At 36.2% G+C, this 22,926-nt stretch overlaps 2 protein-coding genes across 8 annotated transcripts; one reads left to right on the top strand and one right to left on the bottom strand.

Moving 5' to 3' along the window:
• Positions 1 to 1,720: 1,720 nt before the first annotated feature.
• On the top strand, positions 1,721 to 13,708 carry LOC123678626 (uncharacterized protein YMR317W-like). Of its 4 annotated transcripts, none has more exons than XM_045615775.1 (4): positions 1,721 to 1,988; positions 6,058 to 6,168; positions 7,184 to 11,717; positions 12,966 to 13,708. In XM_045615775.1, the coding sequence occupies exons 1-4, from the start codon at positions 1,845 to 1,847 to the stop codon at positions 13,292 to 13,294; spliced, it is 5,118 nt and encodes a 1,705-aa protein (XP_045471731.1). In that variant the 5' UTR covers positions 1,721 to 1,844; the 3' UTR covers positions 13,295 to 13,708. The 4 variants fall into 4 exon arrangements, with proteins under 4 accessions (XP_045471731.1, XP_045471728.1, XP_045471722.1 ...); XM_045615772.1 differs by having other exon boundaries at positions 1,722 to 1,988; positions 7,184 to 9,175; positions 9,230 to 13,708; XM_045615766.1 differs by having other exon boundaries at positions 1,722 to 1,988; positions 7,184 to 9,883; positions 9,938 to 13,708.
• A 736-nt stretch (positions 13,709 to 14,444) lies between these two features.
• LOC123671078 (DAZ-associated protein 2) lies at positions 14,445 to 22,884 on the bottom strand. 4 transcript variants are annotated; one of them, XM_045604739.1, is made up of 6 exons: positions 22,676 to 22,884; positions 20,963 to 21,172; positions 19,662 to 19,763; positions 16,674 to 16,795; positions 16,460 to 16,609; positions 14,445 to 15,593 (listed from the first exon to the last, which is right to left on the bottom strand). In XM_045604739.1, the coding sequence occupies exons 2-6, from the start codon at positions 21,054 to 21,056 to the stop codon at positions 15,411 to 15,413; spliced, it is 651 nt and encodes a 216-aa protein (XP_045460695.1). In that variant the 5' UTR covers positions 21,057 to 21,172; positions 22,676 to 22,884; the 3' UTR covers positions 14,445 to 15,410. The 4 variants fall into 4 exon arrangements, with proteins under 4 accessions (XP_045460695.1, XP_045460696.1, XP_045460697.1 ...); XM_045604740.1 differs by having other exon boundaries at positions 21,011 to 21,172; positions 22,676 to 22,883; XM_045604741.1 differs by lacking the exon at positions 20,963 to 21,172 and having other exon boundaries at positions 22,676 to 22,883.
• Between the last annotated feature and the right edge of the window lie 42 nt (positions 22,885 to 22,926).

The raw sequence follows: 22,926 nt of genomic DNA, 5'->3' as shown, positions 1-22,926 counted from the left end.
GCCTGACGCTCATTTTGCATGTGCGCATGTGACGCTTGAGTCATGACATTCAACCCTGAATGTCAATCTGTTTGACGTGGCAACAACCGTCAAAAAAGCATTGTGTATAAGATGTCTAAGGCACTGGTGTGCTCACTTACTCTTGAAAAACCTTAAGATTAAATTGGCGACCTTTGAAGAGATCAGCCTTCTTGGATGCTATTGGTTCCGTTTCACTTGATTTCCGCATCTATTTCTATGGCACTCAAGTCGTCTTTCCGTCAATGTCGTGTTCTGAAGTTGAATCAACAATCGACGACTTTTGACAAAACAAATGAAACTTAAAAAAAATGGCGTTGATTGGTCAATCCTTTGTATAGCGCCACCTTAAGGACGAAAAGAGAAAAGGGACCAATGGCGAGCCGAGTCGCCAGAATTATCTTAAACAAAATCTAATCAGTGAACACACCAGTATTTCAGACATCTTTAATAAGACTCAATCATTGTGAACACAGACATTCTAAGAGTTATGTTTATCACATTTTTACGTTGCCAGCTCCACGTATAATGTCCTTTTCATTCACAATATAATATATCTTTATGATATATTCGGTTTTTGTCTTGAAATACAATTCCAAAAATGACAAACCAACTAAAAGATTATTCAAAATATACAGAACTATATAAATTGGGTAGAAGGTTAACAAATTGAAAAACTTAATTAACATAAAGACATACGTATGTTTCAATTTTTTTTAAATACAAAAAATAAGCCGTAACTATGGGAAATTTACGGATTCTATTGGTTCATCAGAACATGAGTTGTTTAATCATTTAATATCAGATGATATGCCTAATGAAAAAGCAGTCGAAAATCATACGAAAAATATCATATCAACCAAGAAAAAATAATTTCAAAGTCTAAAAATTAATTAACAATATTCAAAAATCAATTTCACCGTATTCTCTTCGTACCCCTCTACTTCGCAGTTTGCACCTATTTAAAAGTCCATTTCCTGTTTTGTTATCAGTTGAAATGTATACACAATAATCTTTTTCTGGGAAATAATGAACCGATGAGGCATGAGCAATAGCTGTGATTGGCTATTTAAACTAATGGAATAGTTCCCGTTTCGAAACAGATTACAGATTCCTTCCGTTCAATTACTTCATCTTCAAATGAAGAGAGGGCGCCACGAAAGTAGCTCTGTAACTGTACCTACTCGTAAAGTTATACCCAAACAATAAATAAATCATATATTATCTACGTGAAATCACATTAGCAATTAATAGAAGAGAATTCAGATCAAATTGAATATCTTTAGCAAAGATTATTCTCACTCAAACAAAACCAACACTCCAGTTATTCTCTGCAATTGTTCCTAATAATTCTTTGAGAATGAATTATCTCTTAGTTTATTTTTAATTACATGATTCTTATCGATTCGTGTTGAATGATAACTTAGAAATAGAAAGTAATGGAGAATAAGAAGGGAAATAAAACAGATTTTGTGGAATCAATCATAAATTATATAAATAAACAAATTCCAAAGGAAAAAATAATCCAATTATTTCATGTTGTAATCTTATACAGTAACAATACGAATCAACTCCGATTATTGTACCTACAATTTATAAATACTTAAAATGATTCATTCACTTTATGTAGATATCTTGTTCAGTAGTTCATTTGCTCCTGTCAATAAAGAAACGCTTTGGAATCTGAATTGAATAGTCTATTCTATGTACTTGTGGTTGTGGTGGGGAACTAGCATATAAAGTCCAGTTGGTTTATTTCCATCTCATTCCAGGATTTAGTGTAGTTATGAAAGAAAGTGAAACAAGTTTCTAAATAAGTAACAAACATGGAAAACAAATATGTACCTGACGATTTACAAAATATGTGTAGGTTATGTTTATCTACCAGTTCATTAGTTAGTATTTTCGACCACCGATTGCAGCCTAAAGAAAACATGGCAGAAGTGATAAAAGTAACCACTGGAGTTGAGGTAAGTTGAAATAGGTTAGGAATGTAATTATTATATCAGTATTAATCATTGTGTGTTGATAGAGATGTCTAACGATTGACAATATGCGTACGCACATTATGTTGAAATGAACTATTCCTGTAAAGTTTTATTCTATTCTTATTCACCTTAATTCTTTGAATTGATATAGTTTCATTTTTTTTCGTTGAAAAATTTTTTCTTCAAATATGAAATATTATTTTTATAAGTGGAATAAGTGGATACTGATATAATAATTACATTCAACTGTTCATTTTCATTTGTGAAGTTTTATGGACCCTGAATCTTTGTTTCATTTTGATATTGAATTCATCCAAATTTTATTAATATTTCGATTCAGTTCAACATGAAATTTCAGCATTGTAGTAGTATACATATTCGGGACCTAAAAAGTTTGTATTTGTTGATATAATAATTTGCAGAATTAGATTCTTGTTTTAATTCTTGAAATACTTTTGCCTCGGAGAATGTTCGATAGAATTGGATTGTGAAAATGTTTCAGATACGCATTTAATAACATTTACAGTTTTTAAAAATGTGAGACTGTCTATACAAAAAGATAGAATCACTTTATGCCAAATAATTTAATAATTTTTTGTTCAATGTTTGATTTGAATTTGTTTAGAAATATATTTGTCGAAATATATTTGTTGAGTTTAAAAAGCTGAAAATTATTCGCTTGAATAAAGTTTTACAGTATATTATATATCTTGTCAATGAACATAATTATATAAAGAATATCTCGATGTATGGTTTTTTTTATATAACACCTATCTATTTATTTTTCTCATATTATTATTTTATATTCAGGTGAAAATTTTGCATTATTGATATAGATTATTGTTGGTGAAATAAACTTGTTATTATCAATTGCTGCGTTCAGCGGCAGTTGGAAGAATTTTCGCTGAACGAATCTGACCAGCGCATACTCAACATGTTTAGCGAGCGGACGCCATTTTTCTGAGCGACTTTGGATTGAGGTTTTAGAGGTTAGGTAATTTCTAACCGTTCAGAAAACCACTCTCTTATCACTTTAGATTCTGTGAGCGCTCATTGATTAAATTTCTTCTTCTTCAATCACTGTCTAGGTTGAATAAGAAGGAGAAATGTAATCACTGGGCATAACTGCTCTTTTTCCTGCACACAGCCATTATTGATATCATCTCTTGAGTCATAGAGTGCTGACTATTTTATCGCTATTCTATGTTTGCGACATTTTTTTATCTTTTTATTATGTTACTGTTCTTGATAATTTTGCAATTTTGTTAATTCAATATTATTTTATGGATTTTCTCACTGTAATTTTGTTCACAGAAATTCTGTTCTTCGTTGAGGTGTTTCAATTATTTTTGACTTATGGAAAGTCAGAGTTACTTGAGAAGTATCTGTGAAAGTTGTTAATAATCTGTTTTCAGTCTTCTGAGTAATTGAGTTTGCTTCCAACTCATTTTATTCATTATCATTACCATTGATGACTAGACTTCATTTTCTTTATCAAGCATTGAGCATGCGCAAACGTGATATTCCCGAATATCAATATCTTGGGATTTGTTTGTCCGGTTTCGATAAAATTTGGTAAAGGTTTCGAATTCGGGTCATAAATGATTCTCAATGTTTATGAGTTCTTTAGAACATAACGCGCCCTATGCTCTTGCGCAGACATAACATTCTCAAGATCTCAATATTTTGCGTTCTACTAGTCCGATTTTGATGAAATTCAATCATCGTAGATTCCGAACGCTTTTTAAAAGTGTTTAAGCGGAATAAACAATGTTTTTCGCGTCGATATTTGAAAGTGAGTGGAACATGGATGCATCACTATACTCCTGAGTCAACGAAAGCATCAGCTAAGTGGAAAGCCGTCCAAGCGACCCAAATCTCAAATATCAGCTGACAAGGTTATGGCATCCGTATTTTGGGACATGCATCGTCAAGTGTTCATTGACTATCTTGACCAAGGTAAAACCATCAACAGTGAATATAACATAAGGTTATTGGATCAAGTGAGTGCAGAAATGAAGAAAAAGCGTCTTAAAACTCAAAAAAAAATGTTTTTCACCAATATCATGCTCTCTGTCACACATCGATGATAACCATGATCATATAAAACGAAATGCGTTACCAACTGCTTGACCCCCCAGATTTGTCACCCAGCGACTTTGGCTTTATGCAGACCTCAAAAGAATGCTCCAGGAAAAGAAATTTGGCATTAATAAAACAATGATTCCCTAGGTTGAAACCTATTTCCATAGCAAAAACTGGTGTTTCTACAGAAAAGTTTAAAGGAGCGTTGGAGTGCATATCAATTATCAAGAAAAAAATGTGTTTTTACTTGTTAGGCCCGGGACTTATTCAGTGAAGTGTTAGAACTCTAAATGTTGCAAGACCGGAAATAGCATACTCTATGTAGCAGATTTTCAAGAGCGAAGGATATGAAGTAGTTTGACAGTGTATGTTTAGAGTGAGGATACCCTAGTGCGTTTTATCTCAACGGATCATCACATTTTATCCTTGTATGCCACAGCGTTGCGTTGACGTACCGTCATCTCAACGCAACGGTGCAACACATGCTGTCATCACCCCCTCTCCTTCCGCTTAGTCTCTAGTACGTCGATACGTTAGCAACGCATTTATGTGACGTGCCATAAAAACTATATGTAGAATGATGCAGCCAACGCACTAATGGGACCTCATTCTTATTATTATTTGAACTGGGGTCGTTTTGCTTCGGTAAGCCTTCCGGGAACTGCAACCATGCAGATCTTTTGTTCACTACCCTACTCATTCATAGAAACCCAGGGAGGTCGTCAACAGCGTTAATAAAATTGACAACCTCCTTAGGGGCCTTGGCTGTTACCTCTTTGGTATCCAGGACCGGCTTACCCATGTGAATGGTTCTTAGGCCAGCCAGCTCCGGACACTTGCATAACAAGTGTTCGGCCGTTTCTGCTTCCGATCCACAGAGCCTGCAAAATCTTGTCTGCTGACTTTCCCATACGGTACAAATGATGTTTGTACCGACAGTGCCCCGTCAGTAGTCCCACCATTACCCGAGGCTCTGCTCGCGACAGCTTCAGGAGCTTTTTGGTGTAGGTAGGTGAAATCTTCACGAATTTCTTTGCCTGAGCAAGTCTAGGAGTGTTAGTCCAGAGGATTGTCCTACTGTTCAACTCCCATAGCTTGACCGCAGCTTTGTATTGGTCTTTTCCTATCCCACAGAAAGGCTCAGGTGCAGCGGGTCTTAACCTTGATGCACTTTTTGCAAGTTCATCCGCTCTTTCATTTCCTTCAACCCCACAGTGCCCTGGTACCCATAATAGAGTCACCTTGTTTCCTCTGGCCAGTTGCTTTATGGTATTACGGCACTCCCAAGTCAGCAAAGATCCCTGACAACACGATTCCAGGGATCTCAGCGTGGTTTGGCTGTCCGTGGTGATGTAGATATGCGCCCCCTTGAGGTTCATTTTGAGACACTCCTGGGCGCATACATAAACAGCCATTATCTCGGTCTGTAGAATCGAGGGTTCACTTCCCAGGGCTTTAGAGATCCTCAGTTTAGGTCCATATATCCCAATGCCGGTGCCCTTCTCTGTTTTTGATCCATCTGTGAACCATATGGATGACTTTTTGTCCAGACGATTAACGAGACTTATTGCACTAGGACGGTCATTTATAACCGTTTCAAAGGGCGTTCCAAAATCGTAGGTGGTTGGCATAATATGTGATGGTTTTGCGAGGAGGTTTGAATCTAGTTGATTCAGTATCCTCATATGTCCAACCCAGTTTCCAGGAAGGAGTTTTCCATTAAGGGAAATTCTTATTGCTTGGAGCAGGCTACATTTCCTCACATGTAGGTGTAAGGGAGGCAAGTCTAGTATGACCTCCAGCGCTGCCGTGGGAGCTGTGCGCATAGCTCCTGTGACACCAATACACGCCAGCCTCATTCTTAATCGAATTGAAAATAAATTGCGAAATCCAAAAGTTTCGTAGTAAAAAATCGAATTTTCAATCATTGAATTAATTGAATAAATTGACATTTCTGTTGTTTCAGATATCACCAGATGATGAAATATCCCATATGCTCTGCGATAAATGTTTCCATGTCACGATAAAGATGTTCAAATTCCGAAGGATTTCCGTATTGAACGATATGGAACTGAAAGTAAGTATAAAATTGAATAGTGAACAAGACTCGTAGTTCAGATAGATCTTTAGGTCATTTAGTTAGTTCAAATAGATCGTAGTCCACTTGTTGCTTCTATTTCTCTCGGAAATACGAATGGTGCGACAAACTCCTCTCAACTATAGAATAGAACGGCTTCAACATTTACACAGGATTTACAAAACATGTGGAAGAGCCTATATTCTTTAAGTAATTTCAGGAAGAAAAATAAACAATTTGTTTTCAATTAATCAAATCAGGCTCTTGAGATATCAATCCTTTTCCCGGGAATAATAGAGGCGACAACCTCTATAAATAAAACGCAAGATAATAATTGGTAGTGATGACACTTTATTAGCATCATTACATTTGGAAGATGCGAATAGAACAACACGCAATGCACAAACGCGTTTATCTAAGAAATCATACGAATCAGAACAAAATCCATCCTTACGGGTCTCTTATATTGTTGGAGACATATTGTAACATTAATACTGCCTCATTTCATTACTACATTAGCCTTATTTTATCAACGAGAGTTGTTGGATTGCCTTTAAGCCTCTGTATTATATCCTAACCATAGACTAAGTCTGAGGTCTACCTAACCTTGAAAAATTTGAAGTTGAATTTGTCATACGTCAATTTAACTTTATTTAAATACAGCATTGCACTTACCTCAATTAAAAGAAATATATAAATAAAGAATATTTATCGTTTGTGAATCGCATGAGTAGTTGTCAAAATATCTTATAATTCATCACTTCTTTCCCTTATTAACTTATTGCGACATTCGAACTTATCACGCAAGAAACATTTGAGGTTAGCTCGATCTAGTTTAAAACACAAAATTGAAATTGCACTACTACGTAGTCTCCGGACATGATATAACAAACCTTCGTTACAAGTTTCATTGAACTTTTAACCCTTGCATTCTTATTGATACACCCCCAACACCATGAAGTAGCTGATTTGAACACTTTCCCCTCCCAACTCTATATCAAACTTGTTTTTACAGGAAAAGCGTGCCGCAAAAAGGAAGCTCATGCACAAATCAGTGAGAACACTCCTTAGTAAATATCCAAAGCTGATCATACCCACTGAAATACTTGGGAACAACTTGTCCCCGGTGGTTGTCCTGGAAAAAAAGCTGACCAAGCTTCTCGCAGAGGAGTTCGAGGGTCTCCCAACATCTAGTACGACTTGTTCAGAAGAACAACGTCAAGATTCACCGTGCGAGATCAAAGATGAACTCGACCTGACCCTTGTTGAAGCGGAAAACCCTGAACCAACTAACCGAAAACGAAGCATGAGTGTTGAGCCGCCATCGGCGAAGAAACCAAGACTCGACTCTTCACTCGCGCCCGTAAACGAGGACCTGGAACCACCACTCTTCACCGTGACATCGGTTTCCCAACTGAACTACGTCTGTGATCTCTGCGGCGCCATTTTACAGAACAACAAGAGGCTGAAAAGGCACAGAAGCTTACACATGAGGTGCAACCTCTGCAAGACACAATTCACGTCCATGACCCAAGCCAAAGAACACGAGAATGTATGCGCCATTAAAGAAATTTTGACGAATCTGCCAAAAGTCCTTTTGAAGCGTTGCGATAAGGTTACAGAAATCACAGAGAAATACCCTGCTGCCTTCGGATTACTAAATGTTGTCGAGATTTCTGATGACGAAGACTCGGATAGTGTTATAGAAGTCCCATTGAGTCTACCTCCCATAACACAATATTCTCCTAAAACGTCTGAAAGTGCTAAGACTAACGACACACTATCGCCTGTTTCAAAAGACCCACTAAACTCTGATAAATCAAGAACTGAACATCTTGGGGTGTTTTCGATCAAAACCTCTACTAAACTGACACCTGAGAAACAGGCAAGTGTATCAAATCTAGATGAACATATTACTTCAAAAGTGTCCACAAGCAAGGAAGCCAGAAGTAAGTCACTTTCTGGAAAGTCCAAGACGATAGAATCTTTGGTTAAGTTTAGAAGAAAATCAATTTCTGGAAAGGCTCATCCAAAGCCGGATAAAATAATTTCCAGCGTATCAGAAGCAGATGCATGTGGAAGGATAATTATAACTGATCAGTCTGAAATAACTGAAGCACCTCCAAAAACCACCGCAGAAGAGTTTGACGGCAAAAACGTCTCAAAAGAAATGACAATAAAATCAACAACGGTGCAGTCAAGAAAAAAATCCACCTGTGAAAAGTCTGAATTGGTCAAGGGCTCAAACGAACGACTTATCAATTCGAGTGTATCTCCAAAAGAATCGACAACAAATAAGTCTGATAAAATACTTAACCTTCAAACGCCAAAGAAAATTGACAATCCAGATATAACCAAATCCACGATGAGCCCAGGCACTTCCTCACAATATTCCATAAGTGATAAGTCCAAGGAACCAATACTTTTTACAAAATCTAAGACAGCGATCACAGATACGCCCGAGAGGCTGGATATGTTGGGAGTGTACACAAAAAAATCAGAAGCCAACCAGTCTAGTGGAAAATCTGCCAGTGAAAAGGCCGAAGAGATTATAGATTTGATTGAATTAATCGAGTCTGGAAATTCTAAGAGAAAGGCAAATGAAGTTAATGATCCGAGAACTTCTGTAAGCAGCATATCTAGAATAGTTTATCCACCAAGCAGTGGCTGCAGAAGGCCGTTCGTGCCCGAAAAATCTAATAAGACGGTTAACATTTATCCATGGTCTGCCAAAAATACCTCAATCGAATCGGAAGCAGTGCAATCAGCATCATCGTCGGCGAATAAATCAAACGAAACATCCATACCTGGGAAATCGAAAGAACTAACGAATACCGATAATTCTAAGAACATATCTGCAAGAAACATTTTTTCCGATAAATCAAAAGAAATGTCCACCTTTGGTTTTGAAGGTCCAGTTACCACGGTGAAGTCTGCAGGAGTTTCACATTCCGGTAAAACGAAGACCACTGAGAAACCTGGAACATCTTTTTTTGAAAAGTCCAAGGAACAGACAAACACTGAGAAGCGTGAGCTAACGCCAGCGAGAATTAAAGTTTCTTCAAAAACAGCAACAAAAAGTGTTTCAAAAGGCACGTCCAAGCCTGTAACACCTGGAGGTTCTTTAAAATCAATTACCAAAGAATCGAAACCTAAGTCCATCTCTGAGAAACCTAAGGAAGTGACTACTACTGACAAATCTACCAAAATTTCTACAGGAACGTTACTAGTAGCAATTCCAACTCCTGAGAAACCTAAAGAACTGACAACCAGTCAAAAGTCTAAGGGAATATCTGCAGGAATATCAGAAACTAATAAGCCAAAAACCATTGCAAATTCAAAAGTTCCTTCAGAATCATCAACGAACAATAAATCAACTGCAATACCAACTCCTGAAACACCCAGAAAACTGACAACTACTGAAAATTCTAAAGAAATATCTGCAAGAATATCAGTAACCAATAAGCCAAAAACAATTAAAAATCTAAAGGTTTCTCCAGAATCATCAGCGACCAATGAATCATTAGCAATTCCAGCTCCTGAGAAACCTAAAGCACTGACAACCAGTGAAAATTCGAAGAAAATATCTGCAGGAATATCAATCTATGAGCCAAAAACAACTGAGCATTCAAAAGTTTCTGTCGTATCAACCAATAAATCAGGTCCAACTCCTGAAAACCCTAAAGAACTGTCAACCACTGAAAAGTCTAAGAAAGTATCTGCAGGAATATCAGTAACCAATAAGCCAGACGCAATTGAACATGCCAAAGTATCACCCGGATCATCAACGACCAATAGATCAATTGCTATTCCAACTCCTGAGAAACTTAAAGGACCAACAACCACTGAAATATCTAAGGGGATGTCTGCAGGAATATCAGTAACCAATAACCCAAGTATAACTGAAAATTCCAAATTTCCTCCAGGGTCATCAACGACCAAAAAATCAATTGCAATCCCAACTCCTGAGAATCCTAAAGCAGTTACAACCACTAAAAATTCTGAGGGAATATCTGCAGGAATATCGGTAACCAATAAGCCAAATACAAATGAAAATTTAAAGGTTTCTCCTGGATCATCAGCGACCCATGAGTCATCAACAATTCAGGTTCCTGAGAAACCTAAAGTACTGATAACCACTGAAAAGTCTAAGGAAAATTCAGCAGGAATATCAATAACCAATATGCCAAAAACAATTGAACATTCAAAAGAAGATCCCGAATCATCAGTGACAAATAAATCAATCGCAATTCCAACTCCTGAGAAACCTAAAGAATCGACCAACACTGAGATGTCTAAAGTAATTTCTGCGAGAATATCTGCAATAAATGAGCCGAAACCTGAAAATTCAAAAGTTTCTTCGGGATCATCAACGAACAATGAATCAAATTCAATTCAAGCCCCTGAGAAACCCAAAGAACTAACAACTACTGAAAAATCTCAGGCAAAGTCTGCAGGAATATCCGATAAGTCGAAAACAATTAAAATTTCAAAAGTTTCTGCAGGAATGTCAACAGTCAAATTAGTGAAACTAGTTATCAAGAAACCTGAAAAATTTTCGATAACTGATGAGGCTAAAAAGACGTCCGAAAAAATACAAAAGTCCAAAGACATCGAGAAAGTTAAAAGCTCTTCAGAATCATCAACAACCAATGTTACTAAAGAACTATCCTCGACCGAAAGGTCTAATCCTGGGGAATCATCCATAGAAGTTCTGCCTTCTGGTGAATCGAAAGGGAGTGATGAATCATTGTCAACAAATACAGATAAGTCCGATGGAATGTCTAAACAAAATCCTGCTCCCGAAGAACGTCTACTAATGACTATCAACGAGGTTGAGGGAACTAATAATTCAGGTGCATCAAACGGTAATAAAACAGAAGCATTGGTCATTTCTGAAACGAATAGGAGAATAACAGATACAGATGGAAACTCCGAAGGAACATCCAATAGTGAGAAAAGCACAGAAATAAGACAAGTACCAGTTAAAGAGAAGGAAAAAGGCGAAACTCCAAGAAAGAAACAAAAGAGAAAGAAAAACTGCGATGACAATACATCTGAGTTGAAGAAACTAAAAACAAACGAGGCTGAAAAAGAGTGCATCAATCGTACTGTTTCTCAACCAAAACCATTCAAACCTAATATTGTATTAGACGATGAACTAGAAGCAAATGCGGATAGTGACGACGTTAGCTGTTTGAATAACCTACTCAACAGATTGAAGAACAAGAAAGAAAAAAAAGTTTCTGAAGCTCAAACAGAAATTCCCACGAATTGCAAAATCGAGGCCACCAAAGACCAGAACTACTTGTTCGAATTGAGAAATCTGGCAAATTACTTGAGCTTCTCAAATATCAAGGTGAACATAGCCTATGCCGATTCCTACTCAGTAAAATACACCTACGAGCCGTCATACATGAAGAAGTACAAAATTAAATATCCCCAAAAATCACGATTGTTGATCCCTTCTGATGTTTCAAAGGAGAGGAAGAGATTGGTTGATTTTAGCGCTTCGAGAACAGCATCCGACGAATCACTGACAAAATCCGGTAAGTCAACCACAACGTCAGATATACCGAAGACAAATTCCGGTATGCCAACAACAAAATCAGATATACCGACGACAAAATCTGTTTTTCCAAAGTTTAAACTGATAATACCTAAGGATAGTTCGAATAAAGATGTTCACAAATTGAATCCTGCAAAATCCGATATACCGACGACAAAATCTCTTTCGTCAACATCAGAAATGATACCTAAGGATAGTTCGAACAATGACACTCTCAAATCGAACCCTGCCCACCACCAAGCTGTTCTAATGAATACTGCCAAATCAAACCTAGTCAATAGTAATAATTCTAGCACATCGAACAATCCTACTATCACGAACATCTTAAACCCCACCATTTCGTCACAATCTAAAACAAACAGACCCAAAATTATTCTTTATCCAAGCAATGTTGCTGCTCCTGGCCCAAGACAAAGATGCAACCAAGGTTTGGTTGTAAATCCACCAATTGCCACCTCGAGCTCTATCAAATTATCAAACAACAACCAAGGCCTTGTTAATACTTCGCAAAATATTACCTGGACCTCTTGCAATGTTCCAAACAATAAGCAGTGTCTAGTAACAAACTCTCGAAATGCTACCTCAACCTCTTGCAATGTTCCGAATAACAACCAAAGCCTCGTAACAAACTCTCGAAATGCTACCTCAACCTCTTGCAATGTTCAGAATAACAACCAAAGCCTGGTAACAAACTGTCGAAATGCTACCTCAACCTCTTGCAATGTTCCGAATAACAACCAAAGCCTCGTAACAAACTGTAGAAATGCTACCTCAACCTCTTGCAATGTTCCGAATAACAACCAAAGCCTCGTAACAACTTCGCAAAGTATGTCCTCTATCAATGTTCAAAACAATTATCAGTGCCTGATGGAAAACCCGCAGAACATTACCTCCACCCCAAACAATCAGAATCTGTTAACAACCTCTGCCCAGATCGATGTTCAATCCAACCAACAAGGTCTGATAACAAACCCGCAAAATATTACTTCCAGCCTTGTCAATGTTCCCACCATGCAAATAACAATGACGCAAAACAACATCCAGAATCCATCTGAATATTTCATATTAAATAATACGACGATGAACAACACCACAAACTTTTTTAATGGCCTAGTGCCTTCCCCTTTGTATCCAACAACAAATCACGTGACACAAACACAGAACCAAACATTTTACAACAATTACACGGGGCAGTTGATATCTTTTCCTCATAATGTATCCCATCAAGTTTCTAGTGTTGCTGGGCCTCCTCGATTTTCGAGAGTTATGATGCTGAACCAACCTCCGGCTGTGCCACAACAGTTTCAACAAATGGAGGCTAGACCTTCTACAAGTGTTCGATTCTCTCCCATGACTCCACAGATACCTCCTAAAGCAACTCAAACAGTGACTCAAAGCAATCCACCAAGGAATGAAGTTTTCACAGTTCCAAGGCCACCACGTCTAAAGCGAATAACAAACGTCAAAACAGTGAATAGTGATAAAGTAACGGTGAATAGTCAACAGCCTCAATGTACTAGTTATATAAGAGTTAAAAATTTAGCTGACCTTACATAAGTTGGAACTTATGAATGTGTGATCTTGTTTGAAAATTCGAATTTTGTTAATGATTATCTGATGTTTAATTATTACTCTCTCGTTACTAGTTATATACTTGTATTTTCTCGGGTCCTTGAGAATGTGCTATTTCTGTATAAAAATTCACTTAATAGCTAAATTAGTTATATATTTGAAGCCATGTTGAGTTGAATCATGTATCGACTGATGTTAATATATTTTTTTAAGGAAATTCATCAATTTTTTTCGATAAAGAAATAAAAATTATGTGATATCCAATTCAGATAATGCTAGTTTGAAAATGTGTTATTTCTGTATGAAAATTCTAAGTGGAAATGCACACTAAAAGTTTAAGAAGTTGTTTATAGTAATTGTATTGACTGATGTAAATATATTTTCCCAATTGAAGTTTAATTTATTTTTTAATATTATTTTCTTATAGTGAGTTTATTAATAAACACTATTATTTAAACATGGAGAAATAATAGTTATTTATGCAACAAGTGCAAAAAGTGAATGTTTATTGCACTCGACGTGAAATTGTTGGACAACACGTCGAGTGCAATAAACAATTTTTGCATACAACATTTTTTCTACGTTCATGCAAAAAGCAAAAAATGATTTATTGAGGTGCGGCACTAGGTGTAGGAAAATGAAAAGCGCAACTTGAATACTTTATTATTAATATCGATTTGCATTGAAACAGGAACTAATACGTTACGAACAATTTAACTCAAACTTTATTTTTACCCTCAATATTGAAAGTGAATGAACAATTGGTGCAATTTTCAATATGAATATTTCGTAGTGAAGTCCTTTTTAAATCCACTTCTTGATTTGTTACTGCTGTAAACGTACTAGTACTTGGTAACTGTACATCGTTATTGCCTTCAGGCTGAAATATTTGTTTGTCATGATGACAGCACGTTGAAGTAGAATGACAGATGAGTGCAATAAAAACTTTATTGCACTAGTGCAATAAAGAACTTCCTTTTCCACTAAATATAGTTCAATAAAGTTTTGCTTTTTGCATGAATGTAGAAAAATATTGCTTAGTGATTTGAAATTTTCATCAAAACCAAATTATCACTTTGCAAAGTGAAATTCAAGCAAGAAGGATAGTTCTACAAGGAAAATTAAGCGAAATCGATACTGTTCATAATATATTTCACAATAGATTTTTGCAGTCTTACAATAGTAATTTTCATTGTAAAAGTTAACAACATAAACATCAGTACAACAAAATAATGGCAAGTAACAAATTTTTGTTGGTGTTTCATATATGTATAATCTACATTGTCATTGCCTGAAGATTGTATTAAATATTCATTATTGACTAGGAAGAAATAAGCTGCGAAAATTTCTTCGAAAAAAATTAGTTAATTTCAAATAATACAATGTTCAGATTGGGGTTGTAATTTATTCAACAAAAAAATGTTTCCCAGAAGCATATAACGGTTTCCAGTCCAATTCTTGTCATAGGTCCTTACAAAAACATCAAAAAAATTGTACTATATCCATTTTTTTAATGAGCAAAAATTCTCATATTTAGCCTATTTCTTACTGTTTTATTGCCGAATGATTTCAATTTCTCTAATGAGTCAACTTTCAACCAAACATATCTTTAACAACATGATTGAACTTCATAACCTACTATAAAACATTTATTGCACTACATTTGTCAATATCGAGTTGCTTGTAATAGTTTATTTGAAATCATTCCAAAAATATTCAACTTTAAAAAAATAGTTTCAACTCTTGAATTAAGTCGATACAACTACGGGAAAATTACATCAAATATAAAAGGAATGTGTGAAATTGATCTTTGGAAAACACTCGTTTTGATTGCACAAACTCAGCGAAATATTCTAAAGCTTGAAGTGTAAATAAATAAGAAAAATGGATTCTTTAGCACAACAGTAACAAACAAATCAAATACTTTTTATAGTCAAATATCCATTTTGGCTCAACTCAAGAAAATATTGCAAACCATCAGGAAAGTCAATTGAAGTCACAAAAATAATACTTACTCTCCAATTTTCGAGAGAATATCATAATAGACCAGACAAAACGAACCTGTCTATAAAATGAAAATTCACTAACCTAATCAAACACCCTACCAAAATGTATAACCCCCGTCTGAGCCCCCTGTTAAAAAGGTGTTCTTCTTCTGTCCCAAAGCCACCTGATGGCCTGCCATTGCTGCCAACTGTGCCGCAGATGGAGGTACACCGGGAGGTGCAGGTGGTATTACTTGTTGCGCTATACCATCGAATCTGGCACCTGCATCGTAGCCATTCTGAAACAAATAATCATTTGATCATTTTATAACTATTTATAATACATGTGAAGAAGACATCAATAATTTTCCACAAGTTCAAAACACAATTTAATAAACAAGATGCAAATTGAACAGTGTGGAAAATTCAAGCTATGTTTCTTTATCAAAAGTGCCAATTTTCTTTTAGAAACAAAAATGTTAAAAAAATAAAACTAAGCAAATTTCTGCGAAAGAGATGGCACTACAATTGTTTTGGTGGTGTCCTCTTTTGGTTGTAAGGGGTAGAAAAAGCCCCCTGGATAGTTACAACAAACATAAATCAATAACGACTCTACAAATTTTTCGATCTTCGATCAGTCAGATTTGTCTCTGTGTCGAATAGCAGAATAACTATTAAAACATCGAGAAAATCCTCGAATAACAAGGAAAAAAGAAAAATTAAGAAACTTTAAAAGGAGGTACTTTTCCCAGAAATTCTGACAATTCCAGAAATATGACAACCTGTAACCTGGGACAGTTGATGTCAGTTTATGTCATTTTCTAAGGTTATGTGACTTTGACAATCAATGTCAAGTTGAAGAATGTAGGTTGACGTGAATTTGACAGATAGTTGACAGTTGGCTGTCACCATAGAACGAGGTAGGATTACAGTTGGTTCAAAAAGGTTGTTCTGCATTCGAAAGAAGATCAAAATCATAATTTTAATTTGATTTTGTGATTTTAACATTCAAAATCCATTTAGAATCAAGCATGATAATATGATAACATTTTCTTTATATTCCCAAGGCAATGAAAGCCTAATTTCAGGCTGAACAACATCTGCTGGATCCACCCTTATCATAACCATAATTAATTAATGAAAATAATAATAATAATAATCTCACCGGTATCATGATTGTCGGTCTCAACTGAGCTGTTGGTTGCATAGCATAAGAATAAGCACCTAGTGAAGGATAATACTGCATTGGGGTGTAGGCTGGGTATCCTAGATAGGTTGGATAACCTGTAGCGTACATAGTCCCAGGAGGATAGATCTAAAATTGAATAAAAATTAGTTATAGAACCTTTGAAGTGTTTGAACACTGAAAAGGTACATACGTGTTGTCCTACTAAAGCAGGATGAGTCAACGCCTGATCATAAGTAGGAGGAGGTCCCTGGGGATACAGCTGTGTCTGTCCCGGTATAACATAAGGAGACGACGTTGGAATTCCTGGTATAACTGAAATTCAAACAATATTCAATGTAACCAAGATAAAATATGATGCCTACAAGAACATTTATTAACCTTTTAAAGAATAACCAAAATCAAATAAGAGGATTGTCAGATTGTTGTACATGTTGATCAAATAACCCAAATGTTACCATTTATGCAGAACAATTAAGGATAACACATCATTTAAATGGAGGTAACTTCATATTTTGTGATAATTGGAAAAGAACGAATAAGGTCCTCTTAAGATAACATCATAAAGTTTCCTTTTGAAATAATCTAAACACTCGTACTTCTTTTATTTTTGATAAAAACAAAAAACTTCAAGAGTATATTGTAGTGTGATGGAGTCAATCCTTGGTTATCCCAGTATTTGTTGCTCACAATCAGAAAATAGCTTTCCAATTGATAGTTGATATTTATTATTCACTATTTGATTCAGTTAGCTATTAGATTAGTAAGTCTAATGCTGAAGTGGTTGGTAAGTCTAATGCTGAAAGTAATGAAAAGTAATGGCACTGTGGCGCTGATGCTGGAGAGCTATCCTAGTGGTCTACAGCTCTCCCTCCAGGTGCAGAATTTTAATGAACTCCAGTATCTGGAATGGCTTCAAGGAGGTTACTTCCTCACTTCTAAAAGTCTCCGGTCCAAAACATTTTTCGCGTTGGCTAGCGATGGCAAGACATTCCGTCACCAGGTGAACTGATCCTCCCCGCAGAATCTACACTCATCGTTTTCTGCTTTTTACTAGTTTACTCATAAACCGTAAAAGGGTCCGATTTTTTACTGCCGTGTGAATTTCAAAGGAAAGTGAAATGATTATTGGTTCTTTTTATGTAAAAATGTTCGTTCTTAATCTTTGCGAGAATTTTGCAATTTTATATTTTGGAGTTATTGGGGGGGGGGGTGTAATTATCCCCAGTACCCCCCCCCCATTTCTACGCCCTTGTCTCCATAGAAAATTGAGCATCTATAGTCTCTCACGTCACCTTATCACCTTTGCACGGCTGAGACCTCAAAAGGAATAACATAGAGCGCGTTCAGCAGACTCAACAATTGTGTTGTGTTGTGGAAAAGTTGTCAATATTCTATGAATTTTCTGCTGAACGCATTCTATCAGTTTCCGCTACGGAGCGGTCGCCATCTTTGGTAGCGAATTTATTTTATGCTACTTTTTGGTAACATGATAAGTAGCTGACATTAGTTCCCATATATTGAAGAATAAAAAAGTAATAATACCGTAAGCAAACTTGGAAATTAAAATCGATATTATAACAGAAAACTGTCTCTCATCATAACGTAACCTTCAAAAAGGATCCACAGAACCTATTGCTCATATTGCTGTCAACAATGGAGCAACCCGTCCAGCAGAGAATACTAACATTACCAAACTGATACCTATCAGTAGCGGAGCTACTTACGCTACCGATCTTTCTGCTGAACGCGCCCATTGTCTTCAGTGATGAATCCAGGGTCAATTTTCTATGGAAAGGACGCATCACACTTTTGGAAGAAGAAAACGCGCGACCACAAATAAACGCAATTACATTGGCCCATTTTGAAGACAATCAAGTTGATTTGTTAACCTAGACCTTCCACCCATTATTATTATTATTTGAACTGGGGTCGTTTTGGTTCGGTAAGCCTTCCGGGAACTGCGACCATGTAGATCTTTTGTTATCTACCCTACTCATTCATGGAAACCCAAGGAGGTCATCAATGACTCTAATAAAACTGACAACCTCCTTAGGAGCCTTGGCCGTTACCTCTCTGGTATCCAGGACCGGCTTATCCATATGAATGATTCTTAAGCCAGCCAGCTCCGGACACTTGCATACCATGTGTTCGGCTGTTTCTGCTTCCGATCCACAGAGCCTGCAAATCTCATTTGCTGACTTTCCCATACGGTACAAATGATGTTTGTAACGACAGTGCCCCATCACCCGAAGCTCGGCTCGTGACAGCTTCAAGAGCTTTTTGGCGTAGGTAGGTGAAATCGTCACGAATTTATCTGCCTGAGCAAGTCTAGGAGTGTTAGTCCAGTGGATTATCCTGTTGTTCAACTCCCATAGCTGGACCGCAGCTTTATATTGGTCTTTTCCTAGCCCACAGAAAGGCTCAGGTCCAGCAGGTGTTAACCTTGATGCACTTTTTGCAAGTTCATCAGCTTTTTCATTTCCTTCAACCCCACAGTTCCCTAGTACCCGTAGTAGAGTCACTTTATTGCCTCTGGCCAGTTGCTTTATGGTGTTACGGCACTCCCAAGTCAACAGACTCCTGGCAGTACGATTCCAGGGATCTCAGCGTGGTTAGGCTGTCCGTGATGATGTAGATATGCGCCCCCTTGAGATTCATTTTGAGACAGTCCTGGGCGCATACATAAACAGCCAGTATCTCGGTCTGTAGAACCGAGGGCTCACTTCCCAGGGCTTTAGAGATCCTCAGTTTAGGTCCATATATCCCAATGCCAGTAACTCTCTCTGATTTTGATCAATCGGTGAACCATATGGATGACTTTTTGTCCAAACGATTTACGAAACTTATTGCACTAGGACGGTCATTTATAACCGTTTCAAAATCTTCCACCCATTGAACACGTCTGGGACATTATAGGAAGAAAGTTACTTCAATCATCCATCCTCCACAGGCTCTAGGGGTATCTTAGAATGGAATACCTCAAGAGGAGTATATCCAGACGGGTTTCTCAATGGATGAGAAATTTTGATCAATTACCTAACCTAACCTGACCCTAAGAGACATGTATATAAAAAATAGTTGTAATAAATGTATTTTCACTGGGCGTTTCTTTTTCCTATGTCACTGATAAACTATAGTGTGAAATTTGCTACATTTTTTTATCAATTCACATACTCACCTCCATAAGGTTGGGGAGCCTGTACACTGGGATTAGCTTGCGGAGGTGGTTGTGGGGTATAAGCTTGAGCTTGCGGTGGTGGGGGTACAGCACCACCAATAGCTGCAAATTCGACTAAATTCAATATACGAATTATATACAGAGTATACACGAGAGATAAAAAAATGAACCAACTTGAAAATAACAAAATCGACGTAACTAAACATTGAACAAAAAACAAGTACTAAATCCAAAAAACATATAACTAACGAGTTTTAGAACAGAAAAAGCTATTGAAATAGTGGAATATCCATTGGTTCTTCAATGAAACGATTCGAAACATTCAGTGCATAAAAATTTATGCAAATATGTTGGATATAATATATAAAATATTGTTGCGAGAAGTTTGTATTTATATCGATTCGATATATTATTTTCAGTGGCAATTTTTTTACTGAAAACATTTTTGCATTAATTTCTTTGTGAAAAAGATTATCCTTAGATTTTCATGATGATACAATGTCTATCGCTAAATATATACATTTAGAGTTTTTAATTGATGACCTAAAATATGCCGTAATCTATAATCATGCTTTGATAATGAGTTTGTTCAAGAAGTACTGATTTCACTCAAGTATAAAAACTCTCTTGAACAAACGAAAAAAAAAACGGCATGCTAAAATCAAATAAAAACATAAACGGAAAACACAATGAACAAACGTTTTGTGTTTTCCTTCAGAATAATGATAAAATGAGGATTAGTAAACATGCATTAATTTGTGACAGACTTTCCTTCAATGTTACGCAGAAAATCTGTCTAAAATAAATATATGACACATGCAATACTAAACGCATCCAAACTCTATTATTGTAGTTTTCGATTGTCGAAAAGCTGGGATGAAAATAAAACTTATGTATCGAAAAATAATAGAAAATGGATTTTCCGAATAATTATTGTGTTCAATTGGTTTTGAAAAAATAAATAAAGAGAAAATAAAAATAAACTCATGCCTTAAATAATAATGTATTAGCAAGCAAACTAAATTCAGGTTTTCCAGTTCTGTTTTGGATCTCCCTTCAATTCAATCGTAATAATGAAAAATAAAAATTTGATAAGTCAAATAAATATTGAATTATGTATGTTATAGTGTTTGAGAGGACTTTTTTATGATCATTCTTGTCATCTTTTTATATTGCCTTATTGATGTTTAGGCTGACTCTAAATTTTATTTTTTGAATCCAGAACAAAACTGTACAACTAAATCTACAGGTTCACTTATATCTAAGTTAATCACATGTTAATAGTAATAAATAATTCAAACATTTGTAAATTACGATATCCCGTTGACCTCTGGCAAAATACCTTATACCTATCAAATGAGTAGCGTAAACCATAATATGATAGAGATTTTTCATCCGTTTTGATAGGTTAAGATAGAATTTGATTCGTTAGCGACGTATAGATGTGCTGCAGCAGTATAGCCAACATTGTAGTAGCAAACACCGGGTGACTCCAGTAGATAGATACCACCCTACACCCATAAAACAAAAAATATGTAACAATCCTCAAGACATTGAAAAACTAGTCTAGCAGAATATCCGAAATAATATTTCTACCTTTTTTTTTCTGCGGTATATTCTTCAGAAATAATTAAATAATTAAGTTCAGGGAACAACATATCTTCTATTATTTAACAGTAAAAATAAGATAAAATGAAATTCTATGGATTTTTCACCCCAACGAAAAACCCAACGCCAGTCAAATTTTCTGCAGGTTTCAGTTACATATTTTTTGTACATCATGCAGTGAATAGACCACAAAATGTCTAAATGTTGGACCACTGAGATATTTTATACATCTTCAGCTACATTAATTGATACAACAATGCACTTTTCGAAAGTTTTTCCTCTTATCAAAATTTCAAATGAAAACCACAGACAATGAACACCCATCGATCAGAGAAAAAAGGAGGCATGAGCTGTCACTTTGACAGCCAGTTCAGTTCAAAATGTGGAGCAATCCAGGTGACCTTTCAACCCGAGAGGGGAGGCCATTTCCTGGTATTGATTTTCATCGGAAAAACAAGGTCACTGCGCGCGCGCGTCCTGAAAGCGTAGGCCTGAAATGGGAGGAAAAATCCAAAACACATGATCAATTGACGTCATTACCTTTATAGGGCGACCTATGGAATCTAGGACAACTGAGGGAGGAAGAATTGATGACCTTTTACAGGTTTCATTCATCTGGAAACTGAAAGCGAAAATATGTGATTCTTGGATTTATTCAAAAAGGTCTCCAAAAGCAATTTCAATGAATTAAAAGAATTCGAAGAAAAATAGATTAGTTTTACTGAGAAGAGTGGCTAAAAAGACTTCGAACACCCTAAACTGTTAAATTCTGGTGGGGAAAAATTTGTAAAACTCTTTAATAAAACTCTCGAAGCCTGAATATATTCTCAGAAATGGGTGTACACTGTATGCAGTGAGTATCCACAACAGTATCGAAAACCTAGTGAATATTAGATTTAAAAGTGCACCGTTGTATGCAATCCCAACCAATAATCTAGTGTAGGTAAAATCGTTGAGCGGGTATAACCAACAAGCATCAGCCACTGTATAAAACACATGAAAATAAATATGTACTGTTTTCTTTGAGGTCCCAGTAAGTCCAAAGTTGTCCTGAGGGCTGCCACTTTCGGATCTGTTTTAGAAGATGCTGCAATAACAATTTGACATGATATATTCGCCCTAAATTACATGGCATATTTAAATCCCTAACAAAATACTGCAGTATTTCAAGTAGGGCAAGGCTATTTAAAGACATGACTGAGTGAGAAAATCCGATTGACATGAATAAGACAAAGATGAACTAAGAGTATTGATTAGAACATCCTGCAATTTATTATGCAAGATCACACACGTATCAGGCTGTTTTTTGATAACATAGTTGTGGGAAAGGTTCAAGGTGGAAGAAACACTATCGAAAAAGGGATGATATTCTAGAAATGCGAGTTTCTAGCCAACTAGATACTTACATTTCTTATCGCTCATCTTAATAACGCACTAAACACGCAACTTTGACTAAAAAAGGAATATTGTGCTACGTGGAAAACTTTTCAAAGATATATACTTATTGTTTTTCGCGTAAAACAACAAATAAAACTTGTCTAAAATTTAACTACGAACGACAAATATGGTTGAAAATATTTGACTTTGACTTGTCTTCGGGGAATGACAAAAATTCGGATACTTGCGCATGAGCCCTTGCAAATTTTCATTTAAATCC

Source organism: Harmonia axyridis, chromosome 1 (assembly GCF_914767665.1).
Source record: "Harmonia axyridis chromosome 1, icHarAxyr1.1, whole genome shotgun sequence".
NCBI lineage: Eukaryota > Metazoa > Arthropoda > Insecta > Coleoptera > Coccinellidae > Harmonia > Harmonia axyridis.
This window is presented reverse-complemented; position numbering and strand designations above follow the sequence as displayed.

What these genes read in the sequence shown, in the direction of transcription:
- LOC123678626 (XM_045615759.1), top strand. Translation starts at nt 1,845, where the DNA reads ATGGAAAACAAATATGTACCTGACGATTTACAAAATATGTGTAGGTTA. An exon ending in AAGTAACCACTGGAGTTGAG is followed by an intron (nt 1,989 to 6,057) that starts GTAAGTTGAAAT and finishes CTGTTGTTTCAG; the next exon opens with ATATCACCAGATGATGAAAT. An exon ending in TGAACGATATGGAACTGAAA is followed by an intron (nt 6,169 to 7,183) that starts GTAAGTATAAAA and finishes TTGTTTTTACAG; the next exon opens with GAAAAGCGTGCCGCAAAAAG.
- LOC123671078 (XM_045604739.1), bottom strand. Translation starts at nt 21,056, where the DNA reads ATGAAAAATCTCTATCATATTATGGTTTACGCTACTCATTTGATAGGT. An exon ending in GGATATCGTAATTTACAAAT is followed by an intron (nt 19,764 to 20,962) that starts GTTTGAATTATT and finishes TCGAATTTGCAG; the next exon opens with CTATTGGTGGTGCTGTACCC. An exon ending in CTGCTTTAGTAGGACAACAC is followed by an intron (nt 16,610 to 16,673) that starts GTATGTACCTTT and finishes ATTCAATTTTAG; the next exon opens with ATCTATCCTCCTGGGACTAT.